The following is a 19,356-nucleotide window of genomic DNA, read 5'->3' on the forward strand; positions in this document are numbered from 1 at the left end:
AAAGTGGTTTGACAATTGTTTAAGAATTTGAATAAAACCCCCTAAAAGCCACATCTCTATAAATGAGTTGATGATGTTGAATAGGCCTACATTGCTACCAAACCTCCTAAATACCACACTTTGACGGGTCTGAAATATCTGGTATTTCTGAAAGTAAATGTTAGAGTGATGAAAATGCTTATTTTGAACAGGGTTCCCGCGGGTCCTTAAAAAGTCTTACATTTATTTTGGTAAATTGAAGGTCATATAAAGTCTTAAATAGTCTTATTTTTACTTATGGTAGGTCTTAAATTTTATAACACCTTAAGTCAAACATATTTTAATACTTAATATAACGTTAAATATATAGTTTTATTTTGGTGATGTTTTAGTTTATTCTTTCTGGATTCCCTCTGTCACGTGACAATCTGCGTCTCCTCCTGTGCGCTCAAACAGAAGAGAACAGAGGGGCATGTAATGTAAGTTTGATGTGATTTGCCTCCAAGATATGAAATATAGAGATTGGTTAGCCTGTGCAAGCAACTCAATGGGAATTAAAGAAACTTTATTTAAAAATGATTTATTTGTAATATCTTACTTGCGCTTTCTTGTCGCTCAACGCACTCTTATAAGATTTTTGAACTGCTAAACCTTTTAATTTGCTTTCTCGTCTTTCACGAAACGAACCTATAAAGACAGAGAAAAGTAACCGATGTTGTTTGTTCTTGTTATGTTCTTTTTATAATGAGGCGATCCATCTTCTGATTAAACTTTTTTTTATTTTAATTAAAAGCTACATTCCGTTTTGCCTTCAGAGCAGCGCTGCTGTGTGACGTCTTCTTCTTCTTTGTATCCCAAACTGAAATAGTTAATTATCGCCATCTACTGCAGTAACTATGTATTGTGGCTTAAGGCTTCACTGAGAAGGGACGAACACGAGTGGATAAATATTTAAAGTTCGACACCCCCGTCCTATTAAGTATTAAATATGAATCGTATGTAACGAAAACAATAAATAAAGAATACAATTTTACTGGTATTCTATCAAAAACTTCTTAATTTAAAAACATTAGACATTCACTTCACAAAAAATACTGTTGTATACTTTATTTCCTATAGTAGATTGTAGTTTATTACAGCTGTAGAACTCTATTAACATATAATACAGTATTAATCTGTAGGATTAGCTATTTACAGTGGTAAAGTAAAAACGGTACAGGAAATTTACTATAAAGTTTCATATAATAAATACTATACTTATGAATTTTAGAAATTAGTTTTTATAGTATGGCAGATGGCAAACACACTGAGCAGAGACCAGAAGTGAAATTAAGAAAAAGGCATCTGACGAATATGATGTATTTGAGATGTATCTGTTTTGATTCTTTCTTCTGAGTAAAAATTGGGACATATGTTAAACGTGTGTTAAAGGCTGTATAAAAATAGTATATCTTTTTTTCTTTGTTCAGCTCTTAAACAGGACTTAAAAAGTCTCAAATTTGATTATAAAAAGTCTGCAGCATCCCTGTTAAAGGACCAGTGTGTACATTTAAGGAGGATCCATTGACAGAAATGCAATATAATAAACATAACTATGTCTTCAGAGGTGTATAAAAAACGTACATAATGAAGCGTTATGTTTTTTTTCCAACACTGTTAATTTCCTTTGCATGGTATTCACCGTGTTGTTTCTACAGTAGCCCTAAGTGGCCAAACTGCTCTACAGAGCATGTTTCATAAATATGATATTTCCTTCGGCAATGAAGTGAAAACGCGACATCTTGGTCCTGTGAGAGCCAACATGGTGCTTCAAAAGGGGGGAGTGGATCCCTGGTTGCAATTCGCAACGTCGCCGCTAGATGCCGCTGAAATCTCCACATTGCTCCATTAAATGAAAAGTCGTCTGACGGGTCTAGAGCAGCGGTTCTCAAACTTTTTTTGCCTTAAGTACCCCTTTTTATGATTTTTTCAAGCCAAATGCCACTTTACCAGACAACAAGATTTTACTTTAAAATACAGTGAAATGAGAGTAAAACCTTTCCCCTGCAGTACCCCCATTTGAGAACCACTGGTCTAGAGGGTTTCACATCTGAACTATTCATTTGTATTTAATCAGTTCAAAAGGAATATTTAAAGATTTATTTGCTTATATTGGATGACCAAAATGGTAAATGCTGTGATTTTAACTTTTAAATTAAGTTAAATCGCTACCTCTGTTTGAAACCTAACATTGCAGGTTACTTTACATATCTTTACGTGGGTTGAAGTCAAACGAAAGACATTTCTTGGAGGAATTTCTACAAAATGATACCCTGTCCGACTGCTCAGTTTACAAAGGCTTTTAAATGGCTGGTTATATAATAGCTAAGAGTATTGTCGTGAGGACAATTATAGATCATTCTTTTAACCAATATAAACTGTTGGTTAAAAATAATGGATTATGTACATTCAGCCCGTGACCCGAGGTAGTTCGGATAAGCGGTAGAAAATGGATGGATGGATGGATGTACATTCAGCTGGTTTTGTAATAATTTAGAACTGATCCATTATTTTATAACTGGCCTCTCATTCTGTAACTTACAGATAAATGATAGATCCCCAACAACATTTTCTCCAGTTTATTCACTGTAAATACAAGCAGGAAGTGTAGGTGTATAACAACAAATCTGACAAGCCATGTTCAACTACAACCATGACCAAAACATGTTATTTAGTCTTTGCTTCGATTTCTGCCATGCTTAAAGCAACACCTAACGCACTTGTGTTCAGATTCAGAACAAGTTCTACGAAAGCGTCCGCTGTAGCAGTTGTGAATGTAAACCAATACTGTCTCTTTAAAAATGCACAAAGGCCTCAGAAGAGAGTGTAGACGAACATCTGAAAACAAAGCCAGGCGGCCTTTCTCTTTCCCACCTGGTTGGTCACAGGACAAGGCAATAAAACAGTAGTTTTGTTTCTGAGCTTAAATGTGTTTTCCTCCTCACTGTTAGTGCAATACCTCCTGCTGATGGATGAGTAGTGGTACAGATGTGGAAAGTTTTGTTACATGCTACTGAACTCTTCACTTAGAGCATTTATGAATAAAGTCAGAAATGTCCTCCTTCAAAAGATACTTGACAACGATGACACAAGGACATACTTAGGAAGAAAAACCTTGCTTAGACAAACAATATCTGCTTCACTACTGCGAACTGGTCCTGTCTACATTTACATAAATCTATTGCAACGGTCCCTTTTTCAATTTACAACTCAAGCGCGCAGTCGCTAAAAAATCCTTCCGCGCTCATGGCCTCTTTAAAGGTCACGGTCAGGGAATTAATGGTTACCTTAGTCACAATTACCTTCCCGGTATGCACTGCGATGGTGGAGGAAGCCTGTGATTGGTCGGTCGGTACCTGTAATGTTGTTTTACATTCTTCTGTGACCTCAACATCCATCTCGCTTTTATCCTCGACCTCTGGAGTGTCTGACTGACCTGTTTCTCTTATCATCTCCTGTTTCACACTCATATGTACTTCGATAACCGAAGGTCGGTTTTGTATTTTGTCAGGCACACCTTCCACTTTCGTTTCTAAGTTGGTACTGTTTTGTAGTGATTGGTCAGTGTTTGTTGCATCGTGTTCAGAGTCGCCACCCCCTGCAGTGTTTGTGACTGGGACGGTCAGTTGTGTTTCGGTGATTGTGCGGTTTTCAAGTCCATCTGTTGCTCCTAAAATTGGACCTGTCATAAGGCAAGTGTCCTCGATTGGTTTCTCACTGTGGTCTAAACTGGACTGGCAGTTCTCAGTTTTCCTGACGATGATTATTGGTTCTTGTTCTGTCGAAGAGTTGTACCCCTCAGATAGCTCATGGCCTGAGAAAACAAATCCAGAAAAACACCTTATTAAGACACTTGTCACCATCGCTTTTTTTAACTTATTTTATTTGAACAATATTGGGTCTCATGACCCCTGAATATGCTACATTACGAGTGTATCCTAGCAACAATTGTCGTATTGATGCCGCACAACACCTACCACTTGGAATGTCCTGGTTCATGTCTGTGTTTTCATCATTGATTGTCATTCTTTGTTTCTTCTGCTCGATTTCCTCGACTCTATCCCACTCTTTCACTCTAAAGTCTTTTGAAAAAATTGGGCTTCTTGTTAGTTGCTGGAAAGGCTTAACATCATCCATGATTCTGGGCCTGCGTTTTTCTAAGCGACGGTAGCCCTCTCTACAGCGCCGTCCGATCTGGTCAATCTCCAGGGAACGGGAAAGTGACAGACGGATTCTTGGGGCTGGTTTAAGCAGAACCTTGTGGGCACTTCGTAGGTCCATTGGGTAGATGTTCTGTTAGGGTGGAGATTAGGTTTATCAGAGGTTGCAAATGCTTGTCATGCTACTATATGTATATTTTATATACAGTGTTTTGATTGTTTGCATGTTAGGATGCACAAGGGCTCCACTGCTATATGCTTTTCTTGTGTCACAAGAGGAAAGAATCAAGTACAGCCCCCCGTGCTATGCAAAATTTGGACACTGAAGCCAATGACGTCACGTATTATCCAGTGCAGCGGTTCTAGGACACTTTAGTATATCAAATCAAAAAATAAAGATTTAGTTTACAATTTAAAATCGGTTTTCATTGACTCACCATCATGCCATTTCAAAACTGTATGACTTTGTTATAGCAGAATGTGCTAGCTTTACAATGATAGCGCATGGGGACCATAACTTTAATGTAGACGTCTTTCCATTAATTAGCAACAAAAATTTCTCTCTGTTCCTTGTAAATTTATTGTATGGTTTTGGATATTCAATATAGTGCATAGGACTTTACTTCTATGGTGATTTTTTATCCTTTTACAGATGGTCACCCCCTGATCCCCATCCACTCTTGTTGTGTCGAATAGACCAGCATGGACATTCCCTTTTATTAAATGAGATCTCATCTTGGTTTGAAAATAAGCAGATGATGACTAAACGATTTTAGTGTGTTTGGAAGTACTGGAACCTGTATCTGATTCTTTGATATTTGATATAAAAATCTACAGTGTTGGGCGAGTTACTCTGAAAAAGTAATTAGTTACTAGTTACTAATTATATATTCAATATTATAATTATTATACTGTACAAATAATTCTCTGCAAAAAGTATTTCTAAAACTAATTACTTTCTATATCCTATATCAACTTTGATATATTGATTCAATGATAGAAATGAAACGGCTCTTTTAATTCATTCAAATAAAAAAATTATAAAAAAAAGTATTACAAATGTGAGAATTATACATTAAAGCACATATTTTAAAGTTAGTTTTTTAATTTTTATGTAAATTCCACTATTGCACACACACAAAAATTACACACAGTATTTTGTTTAATTACATCAGAAATAACTGTAATTAAATTATAGAAAAAAATAAGAGTAATCCCATGCTTTACTTTTCAAGGGAAAGTAATTAAATTACAGTAACTAATTACTTAGTAACTACACCCAACACTGGAAATCAATATAACCAATTTGGGCCTGGTACTTAGGTTATTGTCGCAAAAGCTCAAATATTGTTTCAGGAAAAAATTATGCATTATAGTTTATGCATTATAGCTTTCTAAACAATTTATAATAACAAACATTGAAATAACTAAACATCACAGAAACTGATACATAAAAATAAAAAATTAAGATGAATCTCATACCCGCAATACAATCCGACGTGGTCTCAGGCCTTTTCTCTTATAAGCCAGAGCTCTTTCTTTCTCTTCTCTGTTAAAAAAAGAGAAATGTAAATAAAGTGACAAATCTGTCAAATTTTCCCATCAGTAATCTCTAGTCACCAGAGAATGACTTACTTTTCTTCGTAGGCGACGACAAGCCGAGGGTCCAGTATGTTTTCCTCTGGTTCCCAGGTGCTGTACCTGTCAGTACCACAGACGGTCAGATCAGAATATTGGACCAGCATGCGGCTAAACCTCTTTCATGCATGCTTTTTTATTTGATGTCTTCTTTATGTAAACATTTTTTCTTCCATTATCTTATTTTGTGTGAAATAGGACCTGGACAAGTGAGATTTGCAAGCACATAATGTTGTTCCTGTAGAATAGTCTTTTACAAAACGACCAATAATAAACTTTCCATTGAAACTTACTTAGGGGACCATCCTTGCCACTTCAAAAGATATTCGACATTTCCCTGAAATGACATGAACGAAAAAGATCACGTTCACTTTAAAAGTTCAGAGAGAGACATACGTCACTATTCTACATCCATGATGCGCATACATGTGAGGGGTTTTGGAAAAGCGCGCCTGTCTCTTTAAGATGTGTGCGCTGAGTAGTATTTTGACTGGGAATAATATTTCGGATAAAAACGGCAAAGGTGCGCGATATCACATTAGGGTGAGTTCCTGAGCGCCTTTAAAAGAGGGTTTCAGGAGCGTTCACGGGATGGAAATAGGTGGGGCTAAGGAAACGCGTAAACAACTCACATTTTTGTGCAACGTGTGGAGCGGCGACGGTCTTCCCCCCCTCATGCCCGAGCATACGAAACGAAACCCGCGTGCACATGCCGTGTTAGTCATGATCTTAGTCATCACCATTATCACTTGCTATTACTGTACGTTGCAATAGCAGCCAACATCTGGCTTTATAACGGGAACAAAATCATAATAAATAAATATAACACCTACCAATTGTAAGTACTTCATTGCGCGTGGTATATTAATAAACAATCTTTTTAATAATGTGTAATCTTGTTTATAAGCCGTTGCTTATTTATTTTGACTGTCTTTCGCGCAGAACCATCATCCTTTTCCCCTACCCTTGACCCTGCATGCGTATAAATAAACTGCGTAGCTACCAAACGCTGCGATTTTTCGAGCCAAACGCGCATCGATGGCGGTGATGACACGCGCTCCGTTCTCACCCCATCCATCTACAGCGCTTGCGATTACAAAATTCGCAAACTTTAGAAGATGCGTTAAAATAGAGCAAGTTAAAAGTCGTGCAATGCATTGCAGTTTGCACACGACATGCAACTGTGCAGTTCCAAAATTTTATGCAAGCTTCGGTAGGCTGTCATTCACTCGTGACTCATTGCCGAACTGGCTACAGAAGAAAACTGTCGCCGCACTTTGGAGAGATGTATCATTTCAAAAAAGAAGGTAACAGGGCGTGCACAATACATTGCGTTTCGTGATGAGAACAAAGTGCATTTTTCATAAGCATTGGCAACGTTGTTTACCTTTCTTATCCTTTTTTTCGTTATTGACTCCACGGCGAACACTTGCTCTCCTATTGCTATCAGCTCCATGTTTATGAGATCATCCAGTGCAGAAGACGAGAATAGAGTTTTTAGGATATGTCCTCTCCTCCTCTTGCGGGGAGGAAACAGTGCCTACAGTTACTGCGAGGAGACTCGGAGAGAGATCTTCTTGCTTTCAAGCCAGTTGTGCTCTCGGTGTACCAGCGGGTCCGCAGCTGTTCCAGCTCTCTCTGAGTTTTAAAATCTGCGACACATGTACGCACTGGCTTTGCACAGCGCGTGTTCGCTCTGCGCACGCGCACCCTCCCATCTCAGTCCGTCCCTTTTGCGCTGCACCGCACGCGGGTAGCCACGAGAGTTCGCGCGCGCCGCCGAAGGAGCGCGACTGTTTTTGCCAAGAAATGGAAATGAAAGACGGGAAAAGGTGGTCTTTCCCTGCGCGATACCGGCGCATTAGTACGATGAGTCACTTTTATGCTATACGTAAATGTCGGTGACGGGTGCGGGGGTGGATGTTAAGACCTGGACATAGCAATCTGCTAAAAAAAAGAAGTATGACCAAAACGTAGCCTACGCAATAACACAAATTTCCGAGAAATACAGTGTAGGGCCTACTGTGCTATGAGCCTCTGATAGCGAATGACAATTAGTCCCGCCCGGAATCAGCGCCAGCAGAATTCCACAGAAAAGGACAACAGATTTCTAGAGAATTCAAGCGCACATCATTCCCATAACTTCTGCCCATCGCCCACCCCTCTCATCTTTAAACAAATGCGGTTTAGTTCTTAAAGATTTCCCGCTACCATCAAAACTGTAGTAATTGTACCTGTTTAACAACACACTTACCATAATTTAATACAGTCCGCAGCAGAAAATATAGAAAAGTGGAAACATTTATATTATTAGAACGTGACAGCTTATTCAACAATAAAGCATCGTTTTTATAAGTCTTTAGATTGGATGTGATGTGCTTTTTATAAGATGATTAGCAAATGTTTTTACACAGCAGATGTTTTCCAGATCTCCAAATCGTTGTGCTATGGGTAGGGATTAATAACAGGGATGACAATAGAATACCCAGCAAGCAACTTCGTGTCGAAACATAGCCCCGACGTCTTGTATAAATCAAGGCAAAATGCGGGCTATAAAATTTGGCAAATATGAATGGTGTATAATTAATATGTTTTACATTTTTACTTGATGTCATAATAAACAAGTTGAACGCGTTTTGGCTACACTCATTGCTGGTCTGAATCAGGGCTAAAGTCAAACTGTTAGATTATGTTGTTAGATATTGTCTCAGACTGCACACACCCCACCCAATTCAGAGCTAATGGTGACTACAGATCAACCATGTAGTGAAATGACACTTAGGCTACATAGTGCTGATATTATTTACACATTGAACACGGTGAGATATATATCAACAATCTCTGCGCATGGCCAAAATGAACCAGTCTTGACTAAGGTGGATACAAATAGCCGATCTGATTACGAGCTAAATCGTGGCTACGCACATGGTAAGAACATGTCGTAGAAATGAAACCAGGCACATTTGAACCATTGTTTACTTAGCTTACATCATGGAATATCATACAAGTTATTTTGGCTAAAACGACATGTAACCAAATTTAAGATTATTTTGGCTAGAAGTGGGTTATTAATAGCCGGACTATATCTCGTCTACCAGCAAACACAGAACGTTCACCTAACGTTAGTCTTTGGTTACCTTTTGTTTTTTTGGGGGGAAACCAAAAAACAACGTTCCCATAACGTTGCAGGCTGTTTTTTAAATAGGCTAACCCGAAAATAACGTTCACTGGTGGTTATTTTTTGCAAGCAGAAAATAACCAGAAAGTAACGTTCCCTGATTTATTGTTTTTTTCTCCACCAGAAAATAACGTTCCCTGATGGTTATTTATTGGTTATTTACATGCAACCAAAAAATAACGTTCTCTGATGGTTATTTTTTTGTTATTTTTGCAACCAGAAAATATCGTTCCCTGATGATTATTTTGGGGTTATTTTGTATGGTGAAAATGGTCAAAACTGGTGAACGTCAGTGACATGTCAAACAGAAATGAAGACCATATTAACATAGGCCTATGTTATACTGAGCAAATGAATTAATAAACGTGCCCTTTAATGGCTGAAAAATAATAAACTATATAAGCTTAATTAAAATACCATAATAAATTCATGTGTATTTCTTTAAGGCCTGTTGTCTGTATGTGTGCGCTCTGCGGCGCAATCCCGTCATTTAAAAATGAACGATCATTTCGTTATTACCTCACTCACTAACACATTAGTTTAGCAGTATATATTTTTTTATTAAAAAACGTACATATTTGAGAGTAAACTAATATTTTGTGATTTTCGATTGATTTGACATATCTAAATCAGCAGACCATGATTTAAGGACTGACACTGAGGGCTTTTGATTGTTATATCTTAAACCGGAGCCGCTATAGGCCTATGTGTTGAGACAAGAATATTATTAGCCTGAAGATAATTAAATGTTTATTTTTCTGTCAATAAATATCTGCTTTCAATTATGCATATTGTGTTGAAGTCATTGGTTATTTTATTTCAATATCTATAATGTCTGATGCTGAGGTACATACAGTGTGGTTTCATTAGAAATGGTATAGTGCTGTTTAAATCGAAAATTTGGCTCCTTCAGTAATGAATATGAATTATTAGGCTCATAGAAGAATCTTATGCATTGATTTCATATTGTGTGGGATAGGGCCTATTTAACTTAACGTTATTTCATTAGATTAGACAAGCGATGGATAAAACCACAGCATGGCGTGTAAGGAGGTCAAACAGACCCGAGAAAAATATTTTAGGCTATTGTACTGGGAACGTCCCCAAACGTTAGTTTCTGTTTCCCAGAAAGTTATTTTACGGTTAGTTTCGGTTGTCTTCGCGGAAATAAAACGTAGGTTTCATGGTTTCTTTAACATTAGTTTTTGGTTCCCAGAACGATATGGGAACCAGAAACTAACGTTCTATTTCCGTAAAGAAAACTTTCGTGGAGAACCAAAAACGAACATTAGAAAACAACGTTCAAGGAACTAATAACTAACGTTAGGGTAACGTTCAAGGAACCGAACATTGTTAGCTGGGTAGTTAAATGACGGTTATTGATTGTTGGGTACAGTGAAAATCAAGTTGGGGCTACAGAACAATGCTAGTCGTTTAAATATAAATTAAGTTGCACTTCTACTACAACTAAAGATAGTTCAAACATACCCAACCTAAAATAACAGTTAGTTCATACAACAGGAGATAAATACTTGAATGTACACTAGATGGTGCTGTTGCTTGTGCCGTTAACTTTATGCATTTCTTTATCGGGGCTTGGAAAGACAGAGGCTATTTATTTTGCCGGTCTTTTAAAATAACTTTGCCTTTTATTTTATGCAGCATTCTTAACGCTCTTGATGAACAAAAATCATAGATTTGCAAGAATATTGCAGATTTGAGATTTAAGACCGTTGTGACCATCTTACCATCGTAAACCGGTAACGTTATAAGCTCAAGGCAGGCGGTCACCCGGATTCAACACTCGGCGCAGACATGGATCAAAACGACTCGACGTTTGGAGTTCAGCTCTTTATTTACGATCTGTCGAGGGGGATGGCACGACAACTCAGCCCGATAATGTTAGGTAAGTGATGCTAGAGATCGCTGCCGCTAAGAGTCGGGAAATTAACAATCCTACTATGAAGAAGGTTAATCAGAGCGTTAAGTGGGCGTTGTTGCTTCGTAAGAATATGGATAAGCTAACGTTGATGTTGATTGGTTACATTATGACGAAGGCTACGTAATATTTGGATATTCATTACGCTATGGTGACGTTTTGTTGCTAACATCTGATGACAAAGGCTTGGCCGAGAGATTTGAATAATTAATCCTTCGCTTTAGTAAGATTTATAAATCTCGGCCGGGCCTTGGTGGCCTCGACTGTGGGTAATTTTAGGCCGGGGATCATGCACATGACTGGAGGACGCAAAATGCATTCACATGCCCTCAAAATGTCAATTTATTAAGGATAAACTGATTGTACTGGTGTATAAAATATGTAATGCATTACAAAAGTAAAACGAATATTCTCTAATTATTATGATGGCAGAGCGAAAAAATTAAATCAAAAAATCTTTTAAAGCCTTTGCAGTATCAATTATTAAAAGCGAATGTTGCACTATACTTAATATATTATGTTATTATAAATATTCAAATATCACGACTTATATTCCTATATTTGTATTATTTTAATTTTCTTTTTCTCAACAGGAAAACAGCTAGATGGGATTTGGTAGGTTGGTTTAAATACGTAATTAATAATGTGTAATTCTATTAGTAATTATTTTGGGATTTAAAATGTTATGATTAAAGTGACATATGTTTTATTAAATTGTAATGAATTATTATGTAGCATATAATTACATAACGTGTATGTAGTATTATAGCTGTATGTTTTTTCTTTATGTTGTCTTTATGTGAATATGTTTAAATGCAGGCACACATCTGTAGTGGTCTATGGAGAAGAATTCTTCTTTGGTGGTGCTGGGATCTCTAGTTGCCCACCGGTAAAGTTACAGCACACAGCAACACTTTTAGCACCCAGCATTGCTCAAAGCCCAGTACAGAGTAATATAAGGCTTTTTTGGTATATACTAACATTGTCTATGGCCATACATGACGGGCTTTGAATGGAGGATATTGACAGATTGTTTCTGACCAATTTCTTTTAGGAATAAGAGACGTGTGCATTGTTTTGGGGTGCCTTGAAGCACACCATGAGCCATAGCATGTACAGTATGTGTGTTACAGGGCGGGACGATGCTCGGACCTCCAGATACAGTGGTTGAGTTAGGTAATACAGAGGTGACGGAAGAGATTTTTATGGACTATTTGTCCTCTCTTGGAGAGACAACATACAGGTTTGTGTGTCTTTGACTAGTGTTTATATTGAAATAAAAGCAGTATTCACATTTTTCCAATTGCAGAAGTTATCATTGCACTGTTAAAATCTTTTTCTCTATATCTGTTTCTGCAGTGGGGACAAGTACAGATTGTTTGAACACAATTGTAACACATTCACTAATGAGGTGGCCCAGTTTCTGACTGGCAATAAAATTCCCACCTATATCACAGATCTGCCCTCCGAGGTTCTATCCACGTGAGTATACTAAACACACGGCCATAGACACACAGATGCTTTTCTTCTGTAATTATTTCTCATTAGTTTCTATTTAGTGTACATTAAATCCATGCAAAGAAAAACTTAACATTGCAGGCTTTAACTGTTTATATATCTGGATCTGAATATGTGTTTGTGTGGTTCTGTTTGTTATTGTATAACTGTAATGCTGTCTCAATTTGCATCTGTCACATTTCAAAAGCTGAGAATTTATGTACGAAGATCTGTGATTTTCACAGTTTTCGCAGGACTTGACGCTCCCTCTCTTTCTCTTTCTGTGTTTTGTATCGCTCTCAGGCCCTTTGGTCAGGTGCTGCGGCCAATCCTGGACTCGATACACATTGCCCCTCCCGGTGGAAACGTGATAAGCAGCCACAAGAATCATAGTTAGATCAGCTTTTTTTCACACACACTCAACGATTCACACAAACAGGTTGTTTATACTCACACATTTGGGCTGTTTTAAATGAAGGTTGCCTCAGAAACCTCATTTAATAGAGAATTACACTGTCATCCAAAGCTATACATTCAGTTTGTTTATTCCATGGGGATCAAACCTACGACTTTGGCGTTGCTAGCGCCATACTCTACCAGCTGAACTTCACCAACATGAATTACAATGTTGACAAATATTTACATTGTATATAAAAATATTTATACATCATGAAAGTATTCCTTAATGAAGAAAATCCAATATATGTACTGTATCTAAACATCAATAGTTGCTCAAATATTCTAAGACATTCCTGTTTTGTTTAAAATGTGATTTATGCACAACCCTTCAAACCACTGATGGTTTATATTTTTGCAGTATTGACTTCTCAGTTTCCAAGGTCTTTATAGTATTGTATGTCTTTTTTCATCTCTACAGCCCACCACATGCAAAGGTCAGTTGTTGTTGTAGTTTTCAGTTGACTTTCAATGACAATTAAACCTGTTACCCTCTTGTTTTGATTCCCTTTAAATCATGCTTTATTAATGTTGTATTCCCCCAACAATCTGCTTTTGTTTATATGTTTTAATAGTATCAAGCCAAAATAAGACTAATAATTTAATTTTGAACATCTATATTTATTTATTTTAGCTAAATCACTTAATTAATAAAAAATAACATTTGTTCTTTGTGGCTGTGTCGCTGTGAAAAACGTATTGCAAGATTGAAATGATTCGGACTCCCAGATTAGCTCTCTTTCAGATAATTGATACATTTGCCCTAGATATCCAGAGAAATGTACATATCTGTGCCTTTATCATGCTAGCTTGGGCACAAGAAACTTTTTATCATAACTCTGTTGAGTAAAATTAATCTGTGAATGTCCTCCACCATTCTGTATTTATCCAGCTGAATGCTATTACAGTATATACACTTTATGAAACAAATACAATTTTATTTAGTGTGAAAGGAAGGTTTGCTCCTTCCGTCAAGATGATATGAATATATTATATTATGGATGAATGTATTGCTTTGCTATTTATTAACTTACTCCTTTTTGGCACAAGTGAAAATGTTTGTTTGTTGTGTGTATGCTTCATGCAGAGAGTATTGTTTTGTTGGTTTTATGTTGTACCTGCTCATTTAATTGTTGCAAACCCTCATCTGCACTGAATTATTTTGAGTTTTAACTTATATTTTAATGGAAGCCTTCTCATTAAAGATAACCAGCAAGTGGGATGTGTTCTTATTTGTGTCCAACATTTTTTTACAGTATTTTTAATAGTGTTTTGTTTTAAAAAGATGTGTTTTTCAGCGTAAAAAAACATATTATAATAATTATAACTTAAATTAAAACCTCCAACATTATTTATAAAAATATAGTGACTCCTACGAAGAGAAATATATTAAATTCAGATCAAGATTATTTTAGTTTCCTAAAATTAAAACTTTTAAGACGTTTCTGTTCATTGAAATCAAATAAAATATTGACCCTAAAAATTATTGGAAAAATTTAACTAAAGGGAAAACTTAAATGTTTCCTCAAAAAATGAACTGAAATATGTTTAAAGCAGTACAATTATAATAAAAAATAAAATAGTATTGAAAAAATATTAATCGTATATGGCAACATACGAAATAAATAAATAAGTTATAAAATGACAAAAGAATTTGGCCTACCAAAATTGCTAACATTTTAACTTAAATTAGCATCAAACTAAACATAAAAAAATATAAAATAAAATAAAAATAAATAAGGCAAAAAAAGGCTATAGTTACTATTATTCAAATAATGCACATAAAACTAATAATCAGTTGCAATAAGACGAAATACACAACACGCATGCGCAAAAGTGTCAACTGAGACGTGTACTACCCGAGAAAACACAAGATGGCGCAGTCACACAGTAATTCGCCTCCGTTTTCCGGGTTGCTCAGTTCAGCCTCTGTGGTGCTCCAGATATGCGGCAAAATGATTCACACAAACAGAACCAGAGAGAGGCAACACGGGTACAAAACACATCACTTCATCTTCAATTTGAGCTCAGAAATGAAATCTCAGCATATTCGAGATATCCTAGTTTTAAACACAAACTGTTCAACAAAAATTACACTACAGAACTTCCTCATTTCTTAAGTTGTTAAAAGGAAGATTTTATAATAGATTGATTAAAATGGGAATAAGAGTGCTTTTAAAGGAACTGTAATGTTCTCGTTGGGTCTCTAGTGGTTATGTGTGTTGGGCTCTGTTGGTGGGATGTTATTTGGCGGATGGATCAAACAGAACACCTACTGCAAGACCCAAAACACACTACATAAAGAGATTTTGTGATTGATGTATTGGTAAAAAGGAAAACCCATAGTAGGCTACAACTAAAATAAGAAAATCAAAGAAAATAATTGTTAATATACATCCATGACAGCACATCTCAGAGACGTTTATTTGACGTCTATATTTACATCTGCAAGACGTATTTTTTGAGTGTTTTTATTTGCAAGACGTTTTATGTTAGATGTCATTTAGAAAATATCTGTCAAATGTTTATGATTTATAGAATGTATGTTTAACTGCTTTTCCTAAGACATTCATCAAATTACAATTATTTACAAAGCAGATGTTTTCCAGATCTTTAGCAGACATACCTGTGCTGTCTGGGACCTTTGATCTATTAAACAATTATCTTTATTTCCCATACTCCCGTATAGATTAATTTCATAGATTCAATGAATTTTACATTATTCCATAATGCAGAATTATACAGAATGATTCAGTAAATTTTTTACTAGATTTTGTACAACTTTCCTGTCCATGTCTCTGTTATCCGAGATCAACCTGTACACATTTTTATCATTGCAATCTGATGTTTCGTCTCCCTTTAAAGTCAACCCTGTTACACACTCATTCACTGACTCATGCGTTGGCTTGGCTCTAGCTAGCGCTGTCACTCTGGGAGGTGTGACCTCTGTGGAGGCGTTGTGAATCTTACACGGTCAAAGTGTGTGTGTATGTTTGTCATGAGTGTGATAAACCCTCGATCTGACAACCCCAAGTCTTGGAGCACACTTCAACATGACCCAGAAAGGTTGACGGGAACGTCTTGAAATAGAAGTAGGCGGTTTAACCCAAACATAATCCCTACATGAGACCTACGAGTCTTATTATGCTAAATGCTTGTCAGACCTGCGACACTTTGTCATTTGTGCAGTTTGCTGAGAAATGTAATCATCTGATATGATGAAGAACTTGTTTGGCATTTGATCATAACAAGCATTCTCACAAGTGGGTCGAATGCAGGGAAATAAAGAAAATTTAGGGGATGGTTTAGGGATGAAAAGGGGGTCCTATTTTAAGTGGGTCATCTGCTTAGGTTCTTCTAGAAGATCTTCCTTAGAGCCAGCTGGGTCATGTTGCTTCTTTCATAATGTCTGACTGTCAGTTATGGTTTTGTAAGAAGATTGAAACTCCCTCTCTGTCATAGATGAATTGAATGAGATGAAATGAGAAAAACGAAAGCCCAGAATCGCATGCTTCAGTGCATGTATTTGTGTCTCTTCTAGTCTGGCGTCTAATATCTCTCCATTCATCTCTTTCATCTCTTGTCCGTCACTTCAATCTCTGATGACTTGTCAGATTCTTCAGAGGTTTTATGGAACTGACCCGCACTTTTGTGATGCAAAATGGTATCTTTTTATCCAATATATTGCTTCGTCTTTCTCTTTTTCTCTTTACATTCTGAATGTTTAATAGCTGTACAGCTACAGCCCCCCACAGTCCAGTCTTATGCACACTGTGTTTTGAGAAAAAAGTATTTTAGACTTACCTCATGTATATTATTTTTGTAATGCACAAATAATTTATTAGCCCTATCCTTCTTTTCACAATAAAAATGGCTGTTATTTTTAACCCAGCGTTGGGTGAAAAAGGGACAAACCCAACCGATGGTTTTAAATTCACCAAATCTGGGTTGTTTTATTACGTTAAGTGAGTTGGGTTTTGTCCCTTTTAAACAAACTTTGCAAAACTTTTGCGTTTCCCTTTAAACTATTTTTCTTTCCCTCGAAAAACATTCGCATTCTCCAGAGATTATTTTGCGCTCCATTCTGCAAACATGAGCACCGACTTTGACGAGAAGGGTACACATCTGCTCTCACCCAAAGGAATGTTATTTTACTTATTCTGCATTAATGGTTCATATGGATCATTTTCATATACTTGATATACATTATCCGGAGATGAATCACGTTTAAAACTCTCATACGCTTCTGCATTTGGCAGCACTGCTACAGACAGACACTATTGACATTGACGCATCCTATCCCTCACTTGCTCCAAGTTTTTTCTTAATATTCCAAAAAAGGGAACAGCACTGCATTACAATAAAATAAAGAAAAAGACTCAAAGGACATGTAAATAAATAAAAAAAAAAAGGAAAATAGAAGGAAAGGAAAATCTTAAATAGTAAAAATGAGTAAAAACAACTTTGAAAAACATGTTCTTCTTATTGTTATCAACAAGTTTAAGATATTTTAATAAGATAAATATCAGCAAGACAGACATCAAACCTAGTCAAAATCTTAAGAAATTTGTTTTTGTGAACAAAAATGTACAATGCAAAATAAAAATAAAATAGCAGCAAGATTAATAGTATAAAATAAAGAAATTTGTCTGTCAAATTTCTCCCTCGTGTTGATCTCTTTTAATGGATTATCAACATTTTAAGGATGTTTATTCATTTGGTCAAATTACTATAATCTAAACATCATGTGATTGATGCTTGTACTGGCAGCTCAGTCGTTTTTGTTTTTTTCCTTGAGGTTAGAGATTAGACACAATTCGAACACTGCTTATTTTTCTTAAATTTCTGTTTCATTGTCCTCATTTTCATTTGTCTTTTATTCACTCATGTGACATTGACCCCAGGCCGACCCCTGCAGGTCAGGAGCCATATGGATTGCCCAGTGATAAGCATGACCTCACCTCCTTCAAGGTCAGTGATTCAGTGAACAAGGGTTTGCTTATGCATGTTTCAAAATGTATACGTGTGTGATTTTAGCAGAACACACTGAATGAACATTTCGTTCTTCGGAAACAGTGGAAGCCAATGTTACCTTAATGTCATTGTTGAGACAATACACAGCATGATTAGCACATCCCAAAGACTTTTGTTATGTATAAAATAACTGCATGCCTTTTTAAAACACAAATATATTGTGCATTTACGATCTGTGTTGCCACTGGAAAATACAAATTCTCAAAAGTTTAGAAGTATAATTTAACTTAAGGGCCGTTCCACCGAATGGGCACCATTTCTATCCCCATGACTTTATATGTATAAATATGCATGAGAAGTAATTCAAAAATACTTTTGATTATCAAGCAAAATGTCCTACATGCTTATCTAACTGCAAATCTAAGATGCAAGATTTTAAAGATTGATAAAACTACCTAAAACACTGAAAAATAGCATTTGTTGCTTGTCCCAAATCTCTTACACTACACTTTACCATAAATAAAATTATTAAAATCTTTAATAACTATATATTTTGCATTGTGTACACATATCTTAGTTTTGCTTCAAATTCCATCCATCCATCCATTTTCTACCGCTTTATCCGAACTACCTCGGGTCACGGGGATCCTGTGCCTATCTCAGGAGTCATCGGGCATCAAGGCAGGAAACACCCTGGATGGAGTGCCAACCCATCGCAGGGCTGATTCAAATTCATTTATTTTAATAATATATATATCAAATCTTAGATAAAAAATAATTTTGGCTGTGTCAATCTGTCCTGTTACCCTATTCCATCCCCCCACTAAAAACTGGGGAATTTCTATAATTAAGTTTTTTAAGGCCATTTTTTAAGCCATTCTCTCACCAATGAGCTACAGAAAAGCTAAATATAATATATTTGCTAATTTTATGCAAAAAATCAGAGTCCTGTTACTTATAGGCTATAAAGACCCTCCATCATCCACCTATAAACCTTGTACAACAAAGTTACAACAAACAAAAAGCACCCATTCGTTGGAATGGCCCTATGCAAAATATTTACACAAATGGCATAAATGACAAATTTTAATGAAAGATCTTTTCAAAATGTAATGCAGTAATTTATTATCAGCATACAGGACTCAAAAACATACATGTGATAAGACAAGCCCATCCTATACATTGAGTGCATATTTTCCAACATCTAAAAGTAGATCGATATAAATGCTTCTTTACACAGACACAGCTGTTATATCCATATGGTTTTAAATCAAAATGATCTATATGTGTTATTGATTTCACTCAAAAAGCATCAACGGGCTCCCACACAAAAGATCTGTACACACAGATGGAAGCTTTTAATATATTTGTTGTTTATGTGAGATATGAAGAGCTATTTAGAGAGAGACATATACAATCTCCAAAAATCATTAACAACATTCTTGCCTTTATTTCTCTGACTTTGAGCAACAGGGCTCATGAGTGCATATTTGATT

At 36.2% G+C, this 19,356-nt stretch overlaps 2 protein-coding genes across 3 annotated transcripts; one reads left to right on the forward strand and one right to left on the reverse strand.

The window, feature by feature from the left end:
* Positions 1 to 2,582: 2,582 nt before the first annotated feature.
* cbx7a (chromobox homolog 7a) lies at positions 2,583 to 10,833 on the reverse strand. Of its 2 annotated transcripts, none has more exons than XM_056753854.1 (6): positions 10,743 to 10,833; positions 6,110 to 6,153; positions 5,814 to 5,879; positions 5,661 to 5,727; positions 3,996 to 4,311; positions 2,583 to 3,832 (listed from the first exon to the last, which is right to left on the reverse strand). In XM_056753854.1, the coding sequence occupies exons 1-6, from the start codon at positions 10,743 to 10,745 to the stop codon at positions 3,222 to 3,224; spliced, it is 1,107 nt and encodes a 368-aa protein (XP_056609832.1). In that variant the 5' UTR covers positions 10,746 to 10,833; the 3' UTR covers positions 2,583 to 3,221. The 2 variants fall into 2 exon arrangements, with proteins under 2 accessions (XP_056609832.1, XP_056609831.1); XM_056753853.1 differs by lacking the exon at positions 10,743 to 10,833 and adding an exon at positions 7,204 to 7,685.
* desi1a (desumoylating isopeptidase 1a) lies at positions 10,768 to 14,106 on the forward strand. The gene is made up of 6 exons (XM_056753859.1): positions 10,768 to 10,900; positions 11,527 to 11,548; positions 11,753 to 11,822; positions 12,067 to 12,176; positions 12,293 to 12,415; positions 12,734 to 14,106. The coding sequence occupies exons 1-6, from the start codon at positions 10,810 to 10,812 to the stop codon at positions 12,825 to 12,827; spliced, it is 510 nt and encodes a 169-aa protein (XP_056609837.1). The 5' UTR covers positions 10,768 to 10,809; the 3' UTR covers positions 12,828 to 14,106.
* The last annotated feature ends 5,250 nt before the right edge of the window (positions 14,107 to 19,356 follow it).

This window comes from Triplophysa dalaica, chromosome 7 (assembly GCF_015846415.1).
Source record: "Triplophysa dalaica isolate WHDGS20190420 chromosome 7, ASM1584641v1, whole genome shotgun sequence".
Lineage (NCBI taxonomy): Eukaryota > Metazoa > Chordata > Actinopteri > Cypriniformes > Nemacheilidae > Triplophysa > Triplophysa dalaica.

Excerpts from the sequence above, each read along its gene's own strand:
- desi1a (XM_056753859.1), top strand. The coding sequence starts at position 10,810 with ATGGATCAAAACGACTCGACGTTTGGAGTTCAGCTCTTTATTTACGAT. Across the intron at positions 11,549-11,752 it reads AAACAGCTAGATGGGATTTG|GCACACATCTGTAGTGGTCT; the intron begins GTAGGTTGGTTT and ends GTTTAAATGCAG. Across the intron at positions 11,823-12,066 it reads GGATCTCTAGTTGCCCACCG|GGCGGGACGATGCTCGGACC; the intron begins GTAAAGTTACAG and ends TGTGTGTTACAG.
- cbx7a (XM_056753853.1), bottom strand. The coding sequence starts at position 7,272 with ATGGAGCTGATAGCAATAGGAGAGCAAGTGTTCGCCGTGGAGTCAATA. Across the intron at positions 6,154-7,203 it reads CGAAAAAAAGGATAAGAAAG|GGAAATGTCGAATATCTTTT; the intron begins GTAAACAACGTT and ends ATGTCATTTCAG. Across the intron at positions 5,728-5,813 it reads GTCGTCGCCTACGAAGAAAA|AGAAGAGAAAGAAAGAGCTC; the intron begins GTAAGTCATTCT and ends TTTTTTTAACAG.